General features: G+C 39.5%; 1 protein-coding gene across 9 annotated transcripts in view; it reads left to right on the top strand.

The window, feature by feature from the left end:
* The window catches only part of FAT3 (FAT atypical cadherin 3), a 405,538-nt gene that overhangs the window by 90,244 nt on the left and 289,439 nt on the right, over nt 1-25,855 (top strand). For all 9 annotated transcript variants that reach the window (XM_027677451.1, XM_027677453.1, XM_027677457.1 and 6 more), the window contains one exon: nt 1,015-4,326. In XM_027677451.1, coding sequence (XP_027533252.1) covers nt 1,032-4,326 — 3,295 coding nt within the window. In that variant the 5' untranslated portion in view covers nt 1,015-1,031. The remainder of the gene's footprint in view (nt 1-1,014; nt 4,327-25,855) is intronic.

Raw genomic sequence — 25,855 nt, 5'->3', positions numbered from 1 at the left:
TCTGTGGTTGGGATGGTAGTGGTACCCAGCATTTATTGGACTTACAGAAAAAAAAATGTTCCTCTGTGCCCTCATTTAGAGTATGTTAGCCCATGCATTCGGTGACCATAATAACAGATGCATTGGGCTACATATGCAAGAGCAACGTTACGTATGGGCTATCTCAGCTGTGCTGTTTTCTTAACCTGAGTCTTCACCTGGGAGCTTTATTGAGCAGTTTTATTTTCTTTATTGTATTTTGCCTGTTTTCAATATCTGGTTATGTGTTTGCATATGTATATGCATATGTGTATGCAATTGCATTTAGTTAGCTATAATTCTTCCTTAATTTTGATTTTTCTGAAGGTTTCTGTATTTAAAGTAATGACTGCGTAGTGACTTTTTTATTCTACTTGTTCTTGGTGGCTCACATTTCATCAAACATTCTTAGTTTCCCATAAAAAAAAGGGTAACATTTGACAGGCGACATATGTATGAAAATCCTGTCTCCTTTCCAAACATTAGGACTGAAAATGAGTTTTCCAATATACTATGAAAACAAAACAAATAAATTTAGACTTAATTGGAACTTCTGATAAATAAAAACAATAATTTCTGTATGTGTTTCATCCTTTTCTATAAACTTACTCAAATGTGTGTGTCTGATGTAAATTTATTTTCACTGTGATTATTCTGAATTGTGTGCATATGTGTATAGATATGATAGGGTCTCACAGAGGTTTTTTATGTTAAAGAAGTGTACATACATACATACATATAGTTACATATATGTGCATGTGTGTGCACATGCATACATACTGTGCACACACATGTAAAAATAACCAAAACTGGTGTGGTTGTATATGTGTGTATAGTGTTCTCCCTTTCTGTTATGTTTTCTATAAATGTATGGTGAATAAGTATTACATCGTTTTTATTTTAATTACAAATTCAATAAGTAATTTTGACATCTCACTTCACAGTACAGGTTTTATCTCTTGATCAACTAGTTCCTGTTTTCTCTCTCTGCCACAGGGTGAAAGAATGATGTGATGGAGGTGAATATGGGCCGCTGGTCAGGCTCACGACTACCTCCCTCATGCCTTGCCCTTCTGATTGTCAAGTTCCTGGCCTCCATTTGCCAGGTAGTTCACGGGACCGCCCCACTTGGCTTTCACTTCACACATTCCACTTACAATGCTACAGTGTACGAGAATTCTGCAGCCAGGACCTATGTCAACAGTCAGACGAGGATGGGCATTACCTTGGCTGACCTTTCATGGGATATCAAGTACAGGATAGTCTCTGGTGATGATGAGGGTTTTTTTAAAGCAGAGGAAGTCATCATTGCTGACTTTTGCTTCCTCAGAATAAGGACTAAAGGTGGGAATTCTGCTATATTGAACAGAGAAATCCAGGACAACTATTTATTGATGGTAAAAGGGTCTGTCAGAGGAGAGGACTTGGAAGCATGGACAAAAGTGAACATCCAGGTTTTGGATATGAATGACCTAAGACCTTTGTTTTCACCAACCACTTACTCCGTCACGATAGCAGAAAGCACTCCTCTAAGGACTAGCATTGCACAGGTGACCGCAACAGATGCGGATATTGGGTCCAATGGTGAATTTTATTATTACTTCAAAAATAAAGTTGATCTCTTCTCAGTTCATCCTACGAGTGGTGTTATCTCCTTAAGTGGCCGGTTAAACTACGATGAGAAAAACAGATATGATCTTGAGATTTTGGCAGTGGACCGTGGGATGAAGCTTTATGGAAATAATGGCGTAAGCAGCACTGCCAAGCTTTATGTTCACATTGAACGTATCAACGAACATGCCCCAACAATAAATGTAGTAACCCATATTCCCTTCCTGTCAGACAAGGAACCTACCTATGCAGTTGTTAACATTGATGACCTAGATGAAGGAGCCAATGGAGAAATAGAATCTGTTTCTATTGTGGCTGGAGATCCACTAGAACAGTTCTTTCTGACTAAAGAAGGTAAATGGATGAATGAGTACAAAATCAAAGAAAGAAAGCCTATTGATTGGGACAGCTTTCCATATGGTTACAACCTGACTCTCCAAGCAAAGGACAAAGGATCTCCTCAGAAATTTTCAGCGGTCAAACTAGTCCACATTGCTAGTCCCAAGAAAGAAAGTATCCCCATGAAGTTTGAAAAGGAAGCATATGATGTGTTGATCAGTGAATTTTCACCTCCTGGCGTGGTGGTTGCAGTAGTTAAGCTGATGCCTGAGCCACAGGGTGTGGAATACAGAATACTTCCAAGTGAAGAAGCTGAGTACTTTAGGATCAATCCCAAGACAGGCCTTATTACTACTGCTCGTCCTTTGAAAATCATTGAGAAGGACCTCTATGAATTAGAAGTATATACGAGCAAAGGTGGTGATTTAAAAGCACGGGTTACTGTCAGGTTAGAAGATGCCAATGATCACACTCCGGAGTTCCAACAGCTCTCCTACAGCTCATTTGTCAATGAAAGTGTCCCTGTGGGATCTAGCGTTTTGGCAGTTTCAGCAGTTGATAAAGACAGGGGAGAAAATGGATACATAACATACAGTATTGCCAGTCTGAACTCACTACCTTTTACAATAAACCAGTTTACAGGTGTTATCAGCACATCTGAAGAACTGGATTTTGAGTCTTCACCAGAAAGCTACAGGTTCATTGTGAGGGCTTCCGACTGGGGTTCTCCGTACCGCCATGAAAGCGAGGTGAATGTCACCATATACATAGGCAATGTCAATGATAACAAACCCCTCTTTGAAAAAGTAGCCTGTCAGGGAGTGATTTCTTCTGATTTTCCTGTTGGTGGTCACATCACTGCTGTTTCTGCAATAGACATAGATGAGTTAGAGCTGGTGAAGTACAAAATAATCTCTGGAAATGAACTTGGCATTTTTTACTTAAATCCTGACTCTGGTGTCCTGCAACTTAAAAAATCTCTAATTAATTCTGGCATAAAGAACAGCAATTTTGGTCTTAAGATAACAGCAACTGATGGAGAGAACTTTGCTGATGCTATGTTTGTTAATATTTCAGTAGTTCATGGCAAAGTGTCTTCAAAGACCTTTAGCTGTAGAGAAACCAGAGTTGCTCAGAAGCTAGCAGAAAAATTACTCAAAAAGGCAAAAGCAAATGTGAAGCTGAATTTGGAAGATGGTTTTCTCGATTTTTATTCAGTAAACAGGCAGGCACCACATTTCGACAAATCCTTCCCTACTGATGTAAAGGTTTCAGAGGATCTGCCAGTTGGTGCCACCATCCTGAGGATAAAAGCCTACGATGCAGACTCAGGCTTTAATGGAAGAGTACTTTATACAATTTCTGGTGGTAATGTGGATAGTTGTTTCAACATTGACATGGAGATGGGAATACTTAATGTTCTCATGCCCTTGGACCGTGAAAAAAGAGAGCTCTATATTCTTAATATTACCATTTATGATTTAGGTAATCCACAGAAATCTGCATGGAGACTGTTGACTGTCACCGTGGAGGATGCAAATGATAACAAGCCTGTTTTTTTACAGGACAGTTACTCAGTTAATATTTTAGAAAGTACAAGTCTTGGTACAGAGATTATCCAGGTAGAAGCCAGGGATAAAGACCTAGGATCTAATGGTGAAGTAACTTACTCAGTATTGACGGACACCCAGCAATTTGCTATCAACAGTTCCACAGGAATGGTGTATGTGGCAGATCAGCTAGACCGGGAAGCAAAAGCAAACTACACACTGAAGATTGAGGCCAGGGACAAAGCAGAGAGTGGCCATCAGCAGTTTTCTGTTGTGCCGCTGAAAGTTTTTTTGGATGATGTTAACGATTGCTCTCCAGCCTTTATACCATCCAGCTACAATGTGAAGGTCCTTGAGGACCTGCCGGTTGGCACTGTCATAGCTTGGTTGGAAACTCATGATCCAGATCTGGGCTTGGGAGGCCAAGTCCGTTACTCGCTGGTGAATGATTACAATGGGAGGTTTGAGATAGACAAAGCGAGCGGCGCCATCCGCTTGAACAAAGAGCTCGATTATGAGAAGCAGCAGTTCTACAACCTGACCGTCCGCGCAAAGGACAAGGGGCGCCCAGTTTCTCTCTCTTCTGTTTCTTTTGTGGAAGTTGAAGTGGTGGATGTTAACGAAAATCTTTATACCCCGTATTTTCCTGACTTTGCCGTCAATGGATCTGTAAAGGAAAACTCCCGCATTGGTACAAGTGTTTTGCAAGTTGTTGCTCGAGATGAGGACTCAGGAAGAGATGGAGAGATCCAGTATTCCATCAGGGATGGCAGTGGCCTGGGGAGATTCAGCATAGATGAAGAAACTGGTGAGTTTTGTTGGAAATTTTCTTTTTTCTTCATAGAGGATTTTTGCAAAAGCAAAGCTTAGGCATTGTTTTCAACTCTTAACAAGAAGTTCAGTTCTTCTTACAGTCAAGACAGAATTATAAATAAGCATTTTTCAGGTACAGCAATGACATGATTTAATTACCTGGATACTTTTATCATTCTGTGGGTGTGAAATAATACATATTTCTTTTCAGCAGCTGTGTGATGACTCCATTTAGGAAACAGTGATAGTTGCAGAATAACTCGCTCTCAGTGACTGTATTATCTGTTGATCATTAGAAATTGCTCAGGTCACCTCCACAGAGTCACAACACTTGTGACCTTGAATCCAGTGTTAAACCCAATGAAAGGAAATAAGGAGCATGAAACAAGAATTGTTTTGTCCTAAAACCTCTTTGTGGTCTTGTTCCTGTTGTTGGGAGTCATTTTTTCATAAGAGTTAGTCTGGAATGATATGTCATTCTTTGTAGCATGGTGTTCATCAGCACTGGTGTGCTTCTGTAAAGATAGAAATCAAGGGAAAGATTCATAACTGTAAATGAACTGTGCTAGCTTTCCTTTGGTGTTGGTAGTATTAAGAACCCTATTGGAAAATGTTGAAAGTACTAAATATAAAAGTATAAGATATCTAGTAAAAAACGTAACAAACTGTCTGTTTAAATGTCAGATGGTTGTTGGTAGTAGTGGTGCGGCTGTGCACCACAAGAAGTAGTGAGGGAATTAGAAAATATTAGTCAACAGTTTCAAAAAATGTATTTAATATGTTAGGTCTGTGGGCTTACTGTAGTTTAAGCAGACTTTCAATGTCTTTTTCTAAAGCTTTTAATTGAGAATGTGGTATTAAACATAAGATTAAAATGTATGTTTTGGCAAATTCAAACTGTTTAATCAAATGTCAACTTCGTAAACTGAACATTATGAAAAACAGACGACATTACAAATGCTGTGGCTCGCATCTGAGCGTAAGCATAAGCAGTGAAAAATATTTTTATTCTATTTGTGCTAGAGTCTCTCTGCTGCAGTTGTGCACAGATGAAGCAGTCAAAACCTTATGTCCAGAAACATCAAACTTGAGTGTCAGAAGCCAAGACGACATCTACCCCCAATTTTCAGAAATGTTAAGAACTCACATGTCCTACAGTGGTAATAGCAATAAAGGCATTCAGGCAACATTATTTAGGCAACTGAATATGGATTTCAATTTTAAGCTCCTGCATTTGAAAATTTTGTCCTACCTGCTTATTTAATAACATCAACTTGATCTAAATGGGTTCTTTATTAAGCAATGGGAGATTGATCCAAATGCTGCAGTATTGATTTGGAAATCTCAGGATTCAACATTTATTGAACTTAAAGGAACTGGTAGGGAGAGTAACAGTGCATTTCACTCATTAGTAAAATAACGAGTTTTTTTATCCTATGCCTAGACTAGTAGAGGTGATAGCCGAGAATAAGTTAGAGCCCTCGTTCAGTAAAGCACAAATCATGTTTTGAAGTGCGTGGGAAGTGTACTCAATATTCCACATTAAACATATTTAGGTTTTTTCCCCAAAATTTAAATCTATTTTGTGAAGGGAAAAGAGTCGTAAACCTCCCAAGATGCAAATATTTGTCTGTCTTTCCTTCTTTCACAAGTGTTACATGAAAATGAACCAACCTGTGCTATTTCACTAAATCGTTCCAGAAGAGACTTGATAATCCAGCAGAACAAAAGGTTTCGGATTATTCTTCTGTTTTCCCCAAATGTTCAATACAATGGAAACCTTAGTAAAAGTAACTCAGAGAACACTTTGGGTGCAGAGCTGCAGCCAGGGTAATGTGGAGAGCAGGGCTTGGGGGCTCAGGAGTTACTCTAGGTCATGCTGTTGTAAACTGAATGCAGAATTTGACCTTCTGTGTCAAATAGAACACAAAATTAATACCCTGCTATTGAACTGGTGGCAACTTAAATGCTGCTGAATGATGAATCAGCTTTCTAGCTGTAGAAAAGGGCTCAAGTCACATATTGAATTAATTTATAAAGAGATAGCCGTTTATTTACTTTCAGCACAGTTCATTTGTCACTTTTAAACTGACCGACTCTATTTGCTTATGTACTGTCTCCCCTGAAATTTGTGAAGGTAAGCGGGAGCATGAAGTACAACAAATCAATATTTTTGGCTGCTACCTTAATGAAAAGACGACTGCTGCATCCATTATAATCATTAGGATATAAACTGGGCCAAATTCATCCTGATATGTGAGCAGGCTGGACTGCAAGCAAGTCTTTGCTTTCAGCAAAATTCTGCTCAAGTGCTGAGTGAGATGTGCTTGTGCTCCCTGAGGCACATTGATACCAAAGAGAGGAAGTGATGCAGATACCTGAGGAGAAGCAGGCCTGCATGGTGAATTCACACTGCACCATGCTGCCACACATTTAATGTCATGATAGCTTCTTCTTGTTCCACCGTAGATGTATAGAGGGGCATATAGGTGCATCTGGAAAAGAGGAGGCTCAGGGGAGATCTTCTCCCTCCCTACAGCTGTCTGAAAGGCAGTATCCAAGTAATAAGTGGCAGGGCAAGAGGAAGTGTCCAGGGGAGGTTTAGATGGGGTATTAGGAAAAAAATTATTTACAGAAAGAGTTGTCAGGCATTGGAACAGGCTGCCCGGGGATGTGGTGGAATCACAATCCCTGGAAGTGGTCAAAAAAAGTGTGAATGTTGCATTTGGGGACATGGCTTAGTAATGGACTTGGCAGTGCTGGGTTATCAGTTGGACTCGATGATCTTAGAGGTCTTTTCCAAATTAAATGAATCTGTGATTCTATGATCTAGCTCCACCAAGCTTGATCTGACTTTTGATGGAGGTTACACAACAGGATGTTCTCCATTCAGGTCGGAACAGTGGCTTGTGGTCAGCTAGCTTGGGAATCTCCTCCATACTGATCAACGTGGATCCCTCTGCATAGTGTCTATGTGCAAATCTGTGTGCTGTTGCAGTTTGATAAGAGATGTGCCATGGGAGTGAGCCTGGGATTCCCTTCCTACAGTGTTGCTCGTTGCCTCATGTCATACAGAATCGATTTGGAAGATTCAGCATCCATTGCTGAATACTCCAGTTCATAGGTGAAGTAGATGGCTGCAGTTCCTGGTTTCCCACTAATACCTTAGCCAGAAGATTATATTTTTCATGGGTTTAGAAGTCAGTTCATGACTCATAGCTAAAAATCTGGTTTAAGAGTTTTCTAGAGGCTAAAAAAAAAAAAAAAAAAAAGAAAAAAGGAAAGAACTTTTTTATTAAAAGAGAACTCTTATTTGTTGATTCCTGCCTCAATAGATATTGAGTTTGTCACCAGCCTAGGTGTACGGTTCAAAATCATTGATTTTCATTGGCCTGTTTATTGACTGTTGACTGTTGATATAAATGTCACAAGCTTGTCATGTAAGAACCCTGCACCCAGGAACACATAATGTGGTCCTGCCATTTATGATTTCTCATCTTCCTGCTGTCTCCTGTTCAGGACCACTTTCTTCTTTTTTTTTTCCTTTTTTTTTTGCATCACTCTCATTGTTTTGGACTCCAGAGGTGTGTTCTGTTATGAAATGTGGTCATCTACAATGAGAACTAGTCACTTCTAGTCAAGAGAAAGAAATGGACAACTGCAAAACATGGTTCATTTTATCTCATATAAAAATATGAGATAAGTTGGATGAATCATACTCTAAAAATGTACAAAGGCCCTTGTGTGACTAGCTCAGGTAGAGGTCTCACTGATTGCCTTGCTTTGGCCAGACATAACCCATCCCTGTTAACTGTAAACCAACTGTAAACAAGAATATATACTGTCAGATTTACATGCTAGGAAATTTGTGATGACTCCTCTCTAAAAGATTCATGTTTTCAGTCTAATTTAAGGGAATTATCTTTCGATATGAAACCCATACATAAGTGCATTTCTAGAAATAAAAAGTTGAAAAAAGTTTTTAATAGTATAGGGGATGAGACAATGTAGATAATACTTAATGATTTTTCATTTTCTGAGAATACAGTGTTAGAGCATCTCACCCTCTTTTCTGTCTATGGAAATTCATCAGTATCTGCTGTTTCGACCTTTCTTGGGGAGTGGTAACCTTCCCCTTGTGCAACTCTGGGGTTACAGAGAAACTTGAGCTTCATCTTCAGTGTTGCTTCCTACCTGATGTGCACCTCCACTCTCTTCACCAGTCTGCTGATTGCAGTTCCTTAGAAGAAAATTCTGTAAAACGCCCTCTATATCTCCAGATTGTTGTAACACAAAATGAGCAGAGATCTTTTAAAAATTGTTATGGAATGACAGTGTGCTCGAGTTTCCATTATAGGGTTAGCTCTAATAGCTAGGGCTTCTATTCTGGAAATGGTCTATGTCAAATGTCCTACACTGCTTTATTAAAAACCTGGGTTTTCTCAGCTCTGGTGTGTACACCCTTACAGTGCTAATACCACAGCAAAGTGGTGTATTTTTTGCTGTCTCGGGAGCTGGTGGTGAGTTCAACAAATGCATATGGGTTTATGATACCACCTGCCTTGGGGGACTTAGTACCATCTGTCAGAACCTCTTTTCTGGTGGCAGTGGAGATTTGGACAATTATTGAGACTTCCTGGCTTCTTGAAAGGTTGAGCTAGATGAAATAGGTCCTAGCCTAAATGCTGGAATCTTCCTTCCCATTTTTTAATAATTTGTGAAAAACAGTGTTTTTTACTCTAGCTCCACTTCTTAGTCTGGCATGTTGATGTAACAGCCTGGCACTCAAGGAGTTTTTATATTTACCCCTACGCTACCCATGGGTGTACTAGTAATAGCAAATGAACAAAATGAGTTCTAGAAGAGCAGAGAGATCAGACACACTCAGCATCTTCTGCTGCAGAGGCTTATGTAGGCTTTATCAGAGTTGGTGTGGCAGCGCCCTGGTATGTGAGGAATGAGTAACTCCACCTGGGAGTTCCTCAGTGGGAAAACTGAAGCAATAAGTCTTTTCCTGCTTCTCATGAAAGCATTGAAACATCATAAGTCCCATTGAAATTGAACATGAAGCAAAAATGGTATTAATGAAATTCTTACAGGATCTTTAATGTTCTTGCAAAGCCCATAAACATGGACTTAAGTAATGCTTTCAAAACTTACTAGCCTCATTTTCTAAGGTTGTTCAGGAATCTGAGTCCCCTGATTTTCATTAGAACTTAAATTTAGACATTATCTGACACTAATTTCTAACCCTGTAGAGGACCTCTGATAAGAACACAGGCTGTAGGTGACCCTGTTAACTTGTTATCTTCAGGTGCTTTCAGCCCTGAAATTCACATTAATAAGCCAGTCTTGTCTTTCACAGTGCTGCAAGCTTGAAGATACTATTAAATGGAGGTAGAGTGCAAATTATTACAGTCTCTATGGGTTTATTTATGGTGCTAAGGATAGTGGTCTGATCTTCTGTTTGGATACCTTTTAAGGTAGCTCAAGAGTGGAAGAAATTCCTGACAAACTGTGGCTAGAGAAGCCAGTTGGTGTTGGAAAACCCTAATCATGGCTTCAAACAACTAATAATGGAAACTAGAAACACCAGATGATATAGTTTACAATAAACCAGACCTGCCTGTACCTTATATCTGTTTGGCAGAAGGGAATGAATTTATTGCTTCAGACTCCTTGCATCTTGCGACTGTCTTCTAAAATAGTTTTCAGTTATTGTATATGAAAGTTAAAGGATACTTTCATTTACTACAATTTGAGTGATCTGATAAATATTTATGTGGGACCATTGCTAGCATTTCCTTGAAACAAAATCAAGTGAAAACGGTTTGTGATAAATGTTTTTTTCTCTTGCTTCTTTAATCTTATGAAGGCATGTAGGAGCTAGTGGGTAAATCCAGGTGGACTCACTGTTAGAATTGAATGCACTGTAGTTTTGAGGCATTAGTATTACAGATGTTCTTCATCTTCCTGGAGAGTGTAGGCAAATTTCATTACCCAGAGCCAGTATTTTGGAGCCACTTTATTATCCCAGGCTTTTAAACCCAGTTTTTGAAGTAACTTCAGGCCATACCACAAGAGAAGTGCCAGTGGATGTTGCTAGTGGGTGGGTGGGGAAACGGAGATGGTCACAGGGGGAGGGACTTGCAGCAGCCACTCATGACAAGATTGTTGGTCCTCAGCCCACCCATGATGTCTCTCTTGAGCAGCCTCTTTGGGAAGGAGTGTCCCAGATGGATCACAGAGCACAGTCCTGGCCAAAGTTTGGTCTGTTAGCCTGTAGCTGTGTTAGGCATGAATAAAGCATTCCTGGAAACAGCGATTTCTGAGCCTGTGGAACTGCGTTGTCATTGTTCTGTAAGTTATTTCTTGCAGCTTTTAATAGTACAAGCATTCCTTCATTTAAGATTTCTAGTTTTAGGAAAGCGATTTGTTAACATTTTTCTTTTTCTTTAAAATTAGTTGTGGTAAATTCCAAATCTGTGTGTTTATAATTTTCCTGTCATTTCTAGATGTAAATTAGTAAAGGAACAAGGTTTGTCTTAGTTTCACTGGAGCAAATTTGTTTAACCTTTTTTTTAATAGTATGAACCCTAAAACAATGCATCAGCTTATGAAAATATTTACTTTACAGGGCTCTTAGAATCATTCAGGCATACTTTCAAAGTCTCCTAAGTGAGGCCAGTCATGCAGAATTGTTCCATTCAAGCTGTTCAGCTCTCTAGGCTTTATACCCCATAAAACACCTTGTGACATACAATTTTTATAGCTTGCTGTAATTTGCATGCTTTCCCTTCTTTGGAAAATGTTTAGAGAATCTCCTTTCTTATTCAGGATGCTCCTGGTGATAGGACATTTTGTCTCAATCTCTGAGTAATTTATTTATTAATAAAGAAATGTTCAGTCTGTATTTCATCCTGTCACCTTTATTACCCTTGAGAGATACTTCCAAGAGCATTTTGTATTATCATGTGTTCTATTACTCTCTCCCTTATTGTATAAGCCCAGAAGTGACCCCTATATTGTCTTGTGCATCATCATCCATTAAATTATACACAGGTGCTCCTGCAGAAAGCTCATCCCTGAGGTGCCAGCAAAGGGACCAAGCCACAAGGCAGTCAGTTCAATGATGTTAGAGGAAAACTGACTTGCAGCGTCTGGTGTTCAGTCTGAGCATGTGAGCACCAGCTTTATCCTGGCATCACTTCAGACCATGATCAGTACTTCATAATAGTTCAGAGGAAACTGGAGAAAAAATCCATTTTAGCTGTTCCTGAGTACTAAGAGAAGCCAAAGGGTGTTGGGAAGCAATGTTGTTAATGCAAAACCACAAGCTTATGAGCATATACAAGCAGTCCTCCCTTCCTGGGATGTACAGAGGAGGATGTTTGAACAATGTCTAAGATTACATGGTGCACTACCTAATCCCTTCCTGTACCAAGTCCAAGAGAGAGGAATCTTCACTGGCCAGTAACACTGAGGACACATTCTGCTGTCTGACCTTGCAGCAGGCTTTGTGGCTTTTTAGGGAGCAGTAGAACTGGACAGAGTTAATCAGGAATTTGTGGTGCTGGTTTGAGCATGTATATCTTCCCCTGCTTAAATACATAGGCAGGCTCCAGGATTTACCTTGGAAGCTGAATTAAAGGGTACTTTTTATAACGGTACTGTTTGCAGGTCAAGGACTACAAGTAATGATGAATCAGGCACTTGCTTGGAAAGCTCTTCCAAGCTTTTTTTGCTCTCATTGCTAAAAAATTGTCTCATATTTTAAGACTGTTTAGCTAATTTCAGTGTTCAAGTTTTGGAACGTGTTAGGACTTTGTCAGCAAAGTAAAGGTAAAATAAAATTAAAAAAATCCTTCCACTGTCAGATTTCTTTCTATTCACATATTCATGTTTACCAAAAAATAGATGTTTGGAGATGAGCTTGTATAGCTCATGGAAAGATTCTTTTAATCTGTAGTCTGCTGTTTAATGTAAACATCTTTATTACATTTTTTACACTTAAGGTGTCTTACTAGCATTGAAGTATTGCCAATAAGAAATAACTGAGAGAAAGCCAAACAGAGTGCACATGGGGATGTGTTTTTCATTGCAGTTGGTTTGCGTTAGGTGTTTGCACTAATACATTTTTGTGTTTCTCAGAGTTGAGTTGTCTGCTGGCATTGACTTGGTCATTTTTTCCACAGTTAACAAAAAAGAGGGAGATCCATTCAGCTGTGGCTAGAAGTTTGTCACAAGTGTTGCTGCAGTGTACCAGCAGAGCAGGAAGTGTGTGAAGGTGTAGGACTGTGCTTTATTTCCTCCATGCTCCTTGTATTGGGAGTATGAGAAAGAAAATGAGGAGTGTGGGTCTGCGGGGAGCTGTGCTACTCTCCAGCACATCCTCCATCTAAATGATTGGGGGCATCAGAACATGCTGTGGAGCTTACCTGCCCCTCCATTGAGATACATGTTTTGATTTTTTGCTCTTAAATATCTTTGTAGCCAGCTGTATCTCAACTTTGCAGCTGTTATCCACTGGAGACAATCTTGTTACCACAACCCCCCTCAAGAGGGAGGCAGCCTGAAGTTACTTCTCTTAGGAAATACTTTTCAGTTATTTGGATGATATTTTCATCTTGAAGTTGAGCAAAATGTGCTCACTGTACATGTACAAGTGACAGTTCTTCAAGGTGGTGGACAGGAAAGGCCTGCAGCTCTCAGGCTAAGGAGGTACTAAAGTCTGTGTCTAGCTCAAGCTAGAGGGCTGCTTTTGCCAATGGAATCAGTCCTTATAAACCTGAGCTCATGGCCATTAGCACTGATAAATAATCATTCTAGTGACTATAAGGAGTGAAATTAAACTTTCCTGGTTTAATTTATGTCACACCTAATTATGAAGAAGTGTTTACATTGACCCGAGAATAATCTGATTGTATGTGGTTTCAACAGCTCTCTGCTTCCACAATGTAATGGCGAGTTCTGTCCATCTTTCACAATTGAAGCATTCAGTTTTTCAGTTTTAGTAAAATATGCATAACAAATTAATTTCTGATTCTAGATCATTGCAGCCCATAAAGAATTATATACGTCTTTATTTGGGGATTTTTCATCTTCATTTGAAAATTCTGCTGAGAATTTGTGTTCTGGAAATGTAACTTTACACACAGATCATTAAAATAGTTTTGCTTCTCACCACTGGTTCAGTTTATAAAGTAAAGATTTTGCAAAAAGAAAAAACAAACGGTTACTGTGAATCAGTTAAATTTTTAATAACTTTTTTTCTGAAAAAATTTATTTTTATAAGAGAATAACTGTGGGATTTAATTAAATTTGCCAGAATACTTCACAGTCCCAAAACACCTTTCATGTAAAGTACACAGATTATTTTCCACATTTTAATGAAGGAAGCTCTTTGATGTACAGTGTTTATGTAGTTTCCAATTTTACTGAAAGGGTGTGAGAGGTGCAGATAAGTAATAGTTGGAGGTTTTTTTCTTCTTTTTTGGAGTGGGGGAGTGACAATACAGAATTTCATTAGAAACAGTGGGAACTTCAGGTGTTCAGCATCTCTATGATGTAGCTGTACTTGGCCATAGCATATAGTGGCTGATGGGATGGATTTTTCTGACTGCCAGAATGTCCTTCCACATGAGACCGCCCTTCTTACTGTACAGGGTCTTGGAACTGGTTTTAAAAGGACTGGATTTTATGGTTTCTTCTTGAGATGGTCTATAGGGATGAACTGGTGTGCGCAGCTCTGCTTTTATTGGCTGTTAGTTGTTAGGGCACAAGCACCATCAGTGTGTCTTGATCCAGGGATGGCCAGAGTCCCTCGGCTACTCACAGCTCTCAGGGCTGCTGGCAGCTGGAGGGGGATTGGAGAGAAACCTCAATAGTCTTTGGGGCTGGTTCTTCTGGGTGGCACTGAGTGTTCTGAGCAGCTGCGGGGGCCTTCCCAGCATGGAGTGGCCTCTCTCGCTTTAACCTTTCCCAGCACTGCTCTTCAGAGACACTTGCATCATCCTTCTCTTTAAGGAAGTCCTGAATACAGCAGATTAGCCCACGTGAGCTACTGATACAGCTTCCATTGGAAACTCAACAAATGTTTAATGTGCTGTTTTCACTCCCATAGTACCAGGATAGGGCAGTGTGTTCCATACCTTCTGTACCTACAAATTAATGTCGTGTCTTCACCTCCACGATGAGCAGTTACACCAGCCATTTGCTCAGTGAGATGAGATGCTTTTTGCGAGTGTCTTGGCTCCTTTGCATCCCAGTGTGGTTCTGCCTTTAATGAGGTGTCTTCCTTTTCGGAATGCGTAGTTCAGTGTGGGCAGCAACCTGCTTTTGAGGTACAGAGCATCCTTCTGAGAAAGGCAAGATAATCAAAAAGGAATTTTGTGGTGACATTTGGAGAGGATGGTGACTGCTTATGAGGCAGGGACGGGACTGGCATTTAGCTGTGATGGCTAAAGGATAAATAGCAAAATTTGTTTAATAAATATGACCTAGTGAATTTAGTACTGCTGACTCTAAAGTTTGGCCCCCCAATCAATTAATTGTCAAAACCCTTGGTAGCTTCTCTCAAAAAATGGAGGGTAATATCTAAATTATGTCAGAAGTAACTCAACTATACAGATTGAATTTGTTGATGCTGGAAGTGGAAAAAAAATATTTGGCTGGTGGATGTTGATGCTGGATGTTTGCTGCGTTGCAAAGTGCTATACTCCTATATTGTTAGGAGCACAAAAGGGTTACCGTTGTCTTTGTGTAAACATACCAGTGTTTAAAATTTTTTTGCATATGTTTCAGTTCTTTCATGGGGATTTTCTTTAATTCCTTTATCTCTGATAGTGAACATTAATCTGTCACTGGCAAAGATAAAATCCAGCTAATTCTCAGAAAATCAGTTTCACTTTCTCTGTTCCCACAAATTCAAACTCCTCTGATAACAGTTGGAAGCTCTATCTAGACATTGAACATGGTCAGAAATAACCATGTGGTCATCCAGTCCACTTTGACAAGAGGTTTTGGACTCTCTTGGAAAGTCCCTGGAGGGGACAGGAACCTCTGGTAAAGGAGCCATGGACCCCCTTCCCCTGGACACCTGGATCCAGGAGATACAATCTTCCCAATGGGGTTCCTGAAGGGGGCTGATCTATACAAAAAAAACCAACCAGGCAAACAAACAACTGAACAAGCTTTGGCTTTATTAACTTGAATTGCTTCTGAAGAATCCTATCTTTTCAATAAAATAAGGCTGCAATTACCATCTCCCTTTACACCTGGCATATATCTGTTCTGGCCACAACAGAGGCAGCCCACTGCTGGTCCTGACTGCTGTTTCCTACCACCTCCCCTCAGTGACTCTTTTTTCCCATAGTCACTTGGTGAACCAGTTCTAGCAGGCAATGAGAGAAGAGCTCTGTTTTGAGAAAAAGAGTGGGGGATCAGTTCCCTAGTTGGATTTATGGGCCCTGCAAACACTAGGCATTTTGTTGGAGGTAGAGAAGGGGAATCAGGTACAAGGCGAAGTGTTGAGTTGCCTTTTGATGCTTGTGGTCCTCTGGGTTTGAGAGCGTCCATGCACAGAGCTGCAGTGGTATAATTCATGTCATTGAAATTCATACTGAGACATGTAGACGTTTACTTGTCGATACAGGAAATTTGTAATTCCCTGTTTTGTAGAAACTGCTTGATGGAAAGTTGTCACCAGAAGTGAATGTAGCAGGATGGAGGAATGGCTTGGAAAGAACACATGGCAAGAGCTACTGCTTTGTCCAGGCTTTGGTGTGGAAGAGGCACCTGTGATGGAACGAGCAAGATGTGTGCTAACATGGGGATTTGGTGTGTTAGCTGATTAGGGTGCTTATTTGCTGTGTGGTGTTTATGATGTGGGTCCCTGAGCCTCGAGCTGAAATCACAGGTCAGAACAACTATCAGATGAATAAAACTGCTTACTCCATGTCACAGAGAGAGACAGAATCCCTCTGGCATTATGACTAACCTTTTCATGCCTCACTTTACCTGTCTGTACAATAAGTCTAATGATCATCACATTGTCAAAGGCAGTTTTGTGCCAGTTGTGATGCTCGCGTGATTAATGGATTTAAAATGCTATGAGAGATTTTGACGGAAACAGGTATCAAAATGCATTGTAGCAACTATGTGTAATGCAGTCACTTGGTATTTGGAGTTGGAGGGTGTTAAAGAAGTCCCTTCAGGAGTCACTTCCTCCCAGTCCAATTTCCAAGGAGAACTGTAGCATTGCAGTGACCTATTTAAGCCAAATTAAGTGACCTATTTATTCCAAATAATTAACTACAGAAATGTTACATTGACTGCACTGGACATACCCAACAACCATGTGCTCAGGTTGCCCGATCATTTCTTTCAGCCTTTCAGGGGTAAGTGATACTTCAAATCCTGGCTTAGTGCAGTGCTGGATGGAAACAAAATGCTAAATAAATTTCAACATCAAGTGACACGAATCCTTACTGCTGCTCCCTGCATGCCATAATCTCTGTGTCTCCATCTGAACTGGCCAAGGGGCTGGCTGTAACTCCATGTTGCAAAAAGCTCTACAATGCATAATTTTAAAGGAGTAAAAAATGCAACTATAGAAATTTTGTAGCCATTCTTGCCCATTGTACTGCTGATGGCCATAGATGGAAAGGGCTGTTGGACATTTGCCTCGAGAAAGCATTCCTTTAAAGACACAATGGGAGACCATTTTGGTGGACTCAGGAGTTTTTTGGAGTTGTGCTTCTGCCTCTCAAGCACCATGGGAAAAAGCTGTTTGGGTGTTCCTGAGACAGGTAATATTTTCTGTGATACTGTAAATAATTTATTGAGGGCACAGACTGAGATGGGGCTCTGCTATTAACTAGAACCAGAGCTTTTATGCTGGATTCTCCCCTGGAAAGCATGAGGACCTCCAGCCCAGCCTGCCTGTCTGCGGGACAGTAGACAGCAATGCGTGTCAGAAAGGTGCAGCTTCTGCATCCATGCCATGGTTTGATGCATGCAGCGTGAGCGTAGCAAGGTAGGAAAGCTGTAGATAAGAGCAAAGCACAGCAGGATGAGGAGCTTATTTGAAGATTCTGTCTCCATTTACCTAAATAAATAGTTCCGGCAGCTGCTAGCTAACTTGCCTGCTTAGAGTATTTTCCGTGTCAATAAGGAGCACTGCCTTGGTGTCCTTGTTTAAAATCTAGTACGAGGATCACCAGAGAGGTGACAGGAAATAATCTGAGCAACTAATTCCCATTTTTGGGCTTGGGGCCAGTCTGTTTGAGGCAGCAGACAGAAGCTGGGGAAGCAGATTAATGCTGCCTGCAGCACATGGTATTTTGGCTCAAAAATGTGCTGAAGGAATGCGTCTGGCATGGCTTAACTCCCTTGCGAAAATGTTTGCTGCATTATGTGTCATAAAAGGTAGTGGATATTCTGCCATTTCGTATTCCTGCCGTTTGTCCTCTCTGTTTCAATAACCTTATTGACTTCTACCCCACAAGCAGAGTTGCAGACCTCGCTTTCTTTCATGTTTTACTTGGATTTTTTGGGTTTTATTTTCTAGTGGAAATGTCTTTCTTCCCAGTAAAATCTAAATTCCAAGCTATTCCCCATCAAAACCCCTGTTGTGTAAAATAGCTTGCAGTGCTTTAACTCTAGAACCAATTGGGTTGTTTTTTCAGTTTTTTACTAATTTTACTTACTACAGAGTTGTAAATCTTCCTAAAGATATCAGGAATGTGTTGTGTTTGGTAATAATCTTATGTGACAGTGTCACAGCCTGACCTGGTTCTATGGTCAGGGCTTAGTAGTGTAGAAAAGGACTTTTTAATTCAATGGAAATGCCTAAGGTCTAGGCAAACACAAAGATTATTGATGCTACAGCCTTGGTTGAGTTGCTTTATGTCACTGAAGTTTATTTATTTATTTATTGAATTACATGTTTTAAATCTGTGGAAGCTTTTGGATGGAAGATACTACAAACATTTTAAAAGAATTTTTAAACTACATGGCAGTAAAATAGATTTCTCTGTCCCTAATGTTTCATATATTGTTCTTTTTTATGTGAATGTGGTTTTGTGTTTCTAATTAGCCTGTAAGAAAGTTGGTCTCTAGGTAGTGATATTGCTAATGGTGATAAGCAAACACAACATGGGGAGGGAACATATGCTGAAGGTAATGTTCCCTGGTCCTTGTCGCCAGCCTCTGTTTTGACTTTTTCATTTGTGTTTGCAATGAGTGATGTTAAGAGTGTCTCCTGGGCAACATACTGCCTGTGTGGTGTGATTTATGGTCTGCTATTTTAGAGAATATTCTGCTTCATTCTGAAGAGAGCTTTAAAAACATACAAAAGTTGGGGAAATATTATCTGTCTTTTAAAAACAAGATTCATGAACAGATGTATATATCTATTCTGTCACCAGACAGATGGACAGAAAACATTTAGTTGTAATGGCAGCAAAATGTATAGCATCACAAATGAAAAAGAAATATCTAAAAAAAATGTATTTGTCTTGCCAGTTGTTATATCATGGCAGCAGCTGCTGAATTTGAGTTTTATTGTCCTGAAACTTCAACTCAAAATGCTCCAGACCATGTTTCTTGTTAATGCAATATCTGTATCCTGTAACCTTCCTGCAATTCGCCTTCAGATCTCTTCACCCTGGGAGGCATCGGCATTTTCATCTATAGTTATTTATTTAGATATGGTTTCTCTCTTTAATGGCCACAGTTCAGTAAGCAATAGATGGATATCTCTGTTCTTGTGAAGAAACTCCTAGATGAATTAATGTTTCTATTTTGTTGTTAACTGAGATTTCCGTATTTCTGAGCATGATGGGTTGTACCCTTGATATTAGGGTGAAACTGGAACTGTTCAGGCTGTAATAAAAATTCCTGTATATCTGTATATAAAATGAGCAGAGGGAAACAATGTGGCATATATGTATTATTCATTGGGATATTCTGCTCATATAGTCATTGATATATTTCAAAACCAGTCTTTGAAAATGAAGTTACACAATTCCAATGACTGTGTTGTGCTGGTGGTGGTGGTTTGGAAAGTGCAAGGTCGTTTGCCCATCATCATGGAGTTGGGTCATAGCAAGCACCTGTAGCCCTGGGGGCTCAGCCTGTGACAGCAATGGGCCTTTAGGGTGGTCTTGCTCCCTCCATGACATGCAAAATGGGCATACAAGCACCCATCGGGTCTGCCTGGTGCTGGTGCAGGATGCTGCTATTTCACCTGGAGCAAAAGTACAAGACACGTGCTAGTGTCAGCAGGGATTACAGTATTTTGCAATGAGCACATGAAGGGATAGTAGTAATTAAGTAACTGTCAATAGTAAACTCAGAGCCATCATTAAAATTCCTTTTACTGATGTGTCTTGCCAGGTGCCTTTAGACTGCTTTTTAAATAGTTTTCCAAAAAAGAGAAGAGAGTTTTATCTCCCACCTAACTTTATTCCTAGGTGCTGGTACAAGTTGTCTGCTCTGTTAGTTTTGTGTAATATTGCAAATGTTTAGGGTGCATCCTCTTGGTCACTGCAAATGAGGTGTGTAGCCATTTCTATTTAAATGACCATTTTTTTTTCCTCAGCTGCTTGAAGCAAAGTTTCTTTTTTGGAATAAATAAAGAGAAAGCCAGGTTTTCTGAAGGTTAAAACTGTTTACAGAGCTCTTCCCTTCTTGGCTTTTGTTTTCTAAAAAAAAAAATTAAGTTGGGATTTCTGGGATTTTAGGATTAGTTAATGTATTTACCCAGCCTTTAAAAAGTAATTTTCATGGGATAGAGGGATCTTGTTTACAATGTGTAAAAAAGATTAAAAGGAATTAATTTAATTGTGTAAAACCATAAGTAATCTTCTGCCTTCTTCTGTGAACCTGTCATACTTTCAGTTGGGTGACACTTCCTATTTCTACCTCTTTTTAATCTTCAATTAACTAGAAAGCTTTCTCCCATTTTTTGATACTTATTTTAATTCTTATTCCCTTCCAAAGCCTTCTCTTGCAAACTCAGACATACCATGGTATGTCCTCTCTTCCTGTCTGTCTGTCTGTCATGGGTTTTCTTATTGTCTCTGCCACCAGCATTGGGCCCTGATTCAGCTGAGTGCTTTTAACCCAATGAAGCCAGTGGGATTTAAATATCTGTCTGAATGTTTTGGATTGGGATTAGCTTTACTGAACTCAGCTCTTCATGAAAGCGATGTTTCAGTCTCCATCTGCAGTTGTGAAGAGTTGAACCACAGATAAAATACCACTGAGAGTAAAGATGTGCTTGCAGTCAGCTTGCAACCTCTGAAAGTTGAAGAGTCTTCTGTTGGGATGGTTTAGGCTTTTGAATTCCTCTGTAAATACAAATGCCTATTGCCGCAGCCTCTTCACGAGCACAATCTTGTTCCTACCTAAGGAGGAGAAGTTATTGAGCGTGAGGGAAGAAGCCGTAAATACCAATGTTTTAATTTACATCACGTAACAAGAAAATGCCCTCACGGAGGATGACTCCTCTTTCTGATGTCATCTCCTCCTCCTTTCACAGCTGCTGTTTGTTTCTTCTCTTTCCTTTGCATGATCCTTAAGTCCTTATTCCTTGTGTGCAAGGGGCCAGCACTGTGATATCTTCTGCCTTTATTTGCGAAACAATACCAGTAAATCTTCGTGTTGAATTGCTGCCAGACCCTTGCATTGTTTCTTGCAATGTCTCTCTTGTAATGGCTTCAGGCTTCTCTTTCCAATTGTGGCAGATGGAGTGGTGGCTCCCCCTGAAAGGGTCTCTCCCTGCACAGACCCGGTGTCTTCGCTTTTCTGTTATTAATCTCAACCTGTGCTCCTGCTGTTCTTCGGAGTAGCCCATGTAAGGAAGAAACACAAAGTGCTACTAAAAGTCAGATTGTCTATGTCTGTTCTTTGGTAGGTTTGAAAATCCAACTTTGTTTCTATATGGGTAGGAAGGCCAAGAGCCACAAGAATGCCGATGTGCTCACGCTTTCCTGAATTGATAATTTTGTGTTTCCGGGTCAGAACTTGTGTTTGAACTCACCAGAGCTGAGTACTTCACTGAGCTGAGTCCTAATGTAGTGGGTGGCTTCCTTGCCCATGGTGGGAGAGTTGGAACTAGATCTTTAGTTAAAGAAGGCGTCTTTAAGGTGCCTTCTCATCTGGGCCATTCTATGATTATAATTTTTGCCGAGAAGTAGTTGCCAAGTGCTCTGCCTCTTCTAGCGGGAGAGTTCCCCCAACAGAGCACAGCTCCTATTTTTGGAGGTGTCTGCCATGGCTCTTGCTCCATTTGAAGTGCGACGGACTTCAGCAGTACACCACCTAGAAAACTTCAACTGGTACTTTTCTCTCTGGGTGCATATTACTTGTGTGATCATTGGATCTGATCTCATGGATGTGTGCTACAGCTTACTGCCTTCTTAAAAATGTGCATGCAGCATGAAAAGATTCATGGATATGAGCCCTCGCTAGTTCACAACCGGTAAATGAGCTAATGATGATACATCTTCCCCTCCCTGCTGCACTCAGAATTTTTATTGCAAGGCCAGTGTCATTTGTTTTCATCTCTTGCAAATCCTCCCTACATCCTCCTCCATCCTAATAATTTTCTTTGAAAAACACCTACTGCAGTGACCTCCATTTGGCTATGAAACTGAAGCACTAATCAGCAGGGTTGATATCCATGAGGTTTTTAAGTCTTGTATAGTACAGACCCCTTTTGAGCTACATTAGCCTCCCAAAGGCAGTGCTCTTAAGCAATACATGGAGAGGTATTTCCTTATATGAACTTTGGTGTCAACGTCCCTTCTTACAAGTAAATTTAGAGAGACAATTTGAGTGTAACTGTTTGCAAAATGCAAAGTTCACCATTAGTTTAACCCACCACCCTCGAGGCTAGTAGATATTGTGTAAGGTTAAACAGGTTAAAATGTAGCACTTTTTGGGCTCAGGACCAACCTGCATGGGATTGTCCTTGTGAAAATTTTAACTGTGGATCTTGGTGTCCTAGGGTTCTGTCTGAACAGTGAGACCTGCCATGAGTGTCTGCTTTATGAAGGGCACTTCCAATGCCAGTGGCACCTCCACATGCCAATGGCACTCAAAGCATAAATTCCTATTTTAAGGTCAGATGCTTGGATGTACAGAGCTCCTATTTGAAGTAGGAGCCAGGATGTGAAGATTGGAGTGCATGCCTCAGGGGAGAGAGATTCTCTGAATTTTGGAAGGTGACTTGGACAGGTCATGCTCTTAGCTAAAGAAATGGATTTCAGCTGAATTATGAAAATGTGTGTCTGCATTGTTTATTACTTACTGTCAAAATGAAATTATAGATTTGGCAGACCTGTGTAATAGATGTCCATAAGAGATTCTAGCAGTCTAAGCTGAATGAAAAAGCAGATTTGTGGACTAACATGTCTGTAGAAGGAATTATGTTTTGACTTTGTGCAAGATTTGTTAAAATATGTTTTTCTTCTGTTTGGGTAGTGGTACGTTGGATAAGTGCATGTGTGGGTGTACAGAAGCCTGCTGAATGGTGTATTTTTTAATAGAAATAATTCAGTTCCTGAGTTTTTTGAGTACATGATGAAGTCATAAGTATCAGTGATCATAATTGCCTTCACCTTGCAGGTAATTTAATTATCTTCCTGACCCCTTGCATTATGATCTTATACCCTCATTTTAGATGTCCCAAATGTGGGGACATTTATTATGGAAGATTTTTATTAGTGCAGGAATTTGTGACTGTGTTTGGGCAGGGGGTAGAAATTCACACTACTTTTTCTTACAAATATTTTTGGACACAGTGAAAGTGTAGAGCACTCCTGCTCTCCTGCTCATAGGAAGCCTTCATCTCCCTTCTTGAGCCTGACTTCATGCCCAGATACCTGCCCTTCTTAACCACAACTCATGCTGGACTGATTAGGGGGGTTTCCTTTTTACCACTTGGCCCCTTCTTCCTCTCTCTCATCATTTCTTCAGTGATGTCCAAGTGTCTGGCGTGGTGATAAATAAGCCCTTTCACATGCCACTTATTCAGAGAACTGAAGCTGGATTCTGACATGTCCCTGGCCTCTCCCTGGGACTATGTTTCTAGCTGCAGTTCATGCATTTTTCAAAGTAATTATATTTCTAGCACATTAGAAGGCCCCTTCTTTTTTTTTTTTTCCCTTGTCTTCTTACCTAAGTAGTCATTCCCTAAGTAAATACCATGGTGCCTCCCAAATTACTTGTACCATGAGGAAATACAGTTCTATGTCTCCCAAATACAGTCTGTTTTGTGCTTCATGGGAGTGATGGATTTGTCTCATGGATAAATTTACTGAGAACATTCTTCATAACTGCTTAGCTTGAGGCATGTTTAGGTTTTGAATCAAATATCACATTTTTTGAGGTTTCTCTTTTTTTCTCTTAGTCCTTTAAGGGTCCCATTCTCCCTGTTTGAGCTACCTATTTCTTATATTCCAGAAATGTAGTATAATTTCATAGATTTTTGGTACCTTCTGGTTGACCACCTCTTCCTAAAATTGAAAAATGTCATATTTCAATGTTTAATGTCCTGTGTATGTCTCACAATCTGCATGTACATATTTAACTCTCAGCACTACTGCCTGGGTTTAGCCAGAAGGAAACGCTCACCATGAGATAAAGCTAATCAAATGATGAAACTGTAGTCACACTTTGAACTCCTAATTTAATGAAAAAATCACCCAAACTATAAAGTGTGTAATTATGCTGATTTTCATGACATTTGGGTCATAAATGGATTCTTCCTTGTGTACTGATGACATCAATTAATATGCATTATAGCTTTCTGGTAAGTCACAGATTTAGCAACGTTTTTAAATTAAGTGGGCATTAAAATGAGTCTTTCTGTATTACTACTTCTGGTCAAATACCTGGAGATTTCTTTTTTTGTCCTACTGCCAGAAGGCTGTACCATAGAAGTTCCTTCTGGTGGTAACATATCTTCTTGGGAAATAAGTATTTTGAGATTAAAAAGAATATTTTCAACTAATTTAATTTTCCATTTCTATGGAAATATTAATTTATATGGAATATATAAAATGTTCCTTTCTGTGTTGTGGGAAGAAGACAGATACAAAGGCTGTAGTTTTGTGCTTGTACTCCAGAAATTTGGCAGAGGAACAGAGATGCAAAGTTCCCAGGCTGATCTTCATTGTTAATGTCCAGAATGAATGGGGCAATGCTGCCCAGTTTCCATGCTAAGGCAAATCTGTCTTCTCTGCTGGAAAGGTGTGGTAGGTAGCTAATGTGAATGCTGAAACTGGAGTGACAAATACTGTCCAGGCCATTTCTTGGCAAATTCATATTGCAGATAAATGAATCTTTGTACCATGTGGTAAGAATTGCATGACTAAATAAAAAAACAAATTCCAGTTGAGACTGAGAGTATGGAACCATGTTTTTGATGTCATGTTGCTCTTAGATGAAAAAATATCTTAAGCACTTTTAAAGAAATTGATATTTCTATAGCATGAAGTACATATGGAGTATGTAATAGGGTTATATATGTGTATTATATACATATAAATAAATATATACAAGTTGCATAATAATACTTTTCCTTAGTTTCTTTATAAATCTCTGTAGGAGATACTGCTTTTTCTCCCTTCACGGTCGTGTTTTGAACTTAACTCTCTCCTACACTATGTTATTATTCTTTGATATTTCATTAATTCTGACTAAATTTTGTTGGCTGAATGATAAGCATAGTTCTTATTTTCTGCAGAAATGCTAATAAAGGGTGGCATGCCATATTTGGGATTTTTATTGAATTTAATTAATAACAAAGTGAGTTAATCAGGTAACATTCACCTTGAACTTTTTCCTTTATAGGGAGATAATTTCTCATCTCTTGCATTTTTTTATTAGGTGAAAAATTTCAAAGTACATTCTGACAGCTACATTTGAATATCTTTGTAGAGTCTAGTTAAATATTCTGTAAGCACTGCTGCTTAGTGATCTAATGAGCACAATACCAGTCTCTTGCCATATTGTATCACTGGTTCTTCACCGTAAGGAAATGCATCTGGATGCATTGAGCATATAGAGCTGTTGTCAATTTGTGTTATTTAATATGATAGGAAACAAAATAATTTTTAAAAAATATTTAAGTGCTGACAAATTATAATTTTTAAGGTTGAGTGCTTTTATTTTGTACTCTGAAGAAATCTTTAATTTTAGGGCTTTTGGTAGAAAATTATATCAGTGCTGTAAAGTAATGACAGAATTTCATAGCTATGTGCTAGTTTATGTTGTAGGGTAGTGCATATGCAAAAGTATTCACTTTTTTCCTTAATGGAGTAACTGAATGTGGATTTTATTGGAGTGTTTCCAGCTTCAACCAATTTTCTGTATGAACTATTGGGGCAAAAGAAACTCCTTAAAATGGATATTCAGAACATGATATTATAGATGAAATGCATAAAGCTGCAAGAATGATTTCAAGAAGAAAAAGTAAGGCTGTATAAAATTACATTATAAATCTCAAGCCA

Source organism: Neopelma chrysocephalum, unplaced genomic scaffold (assembly GCF_003984885.1).
Source record: "Neopelma chrysocephalum unplaced genomic scaffold, ASM398488v2 Primary Assembly neopelma1_43, whole genome shotgun sequence".
NCBI classification, from domain to species: domain Eukaryota; kingdom Metazoa; phylum Chordata; class Aves; order Passeriformes; family Pipridae; genus Neopelma; species Neopelma chrysocephalum.
Note: the sequence above shows the minus strand (reverse complement) of the source record. Positions and strands in the feature narration are given on the sequence as shown.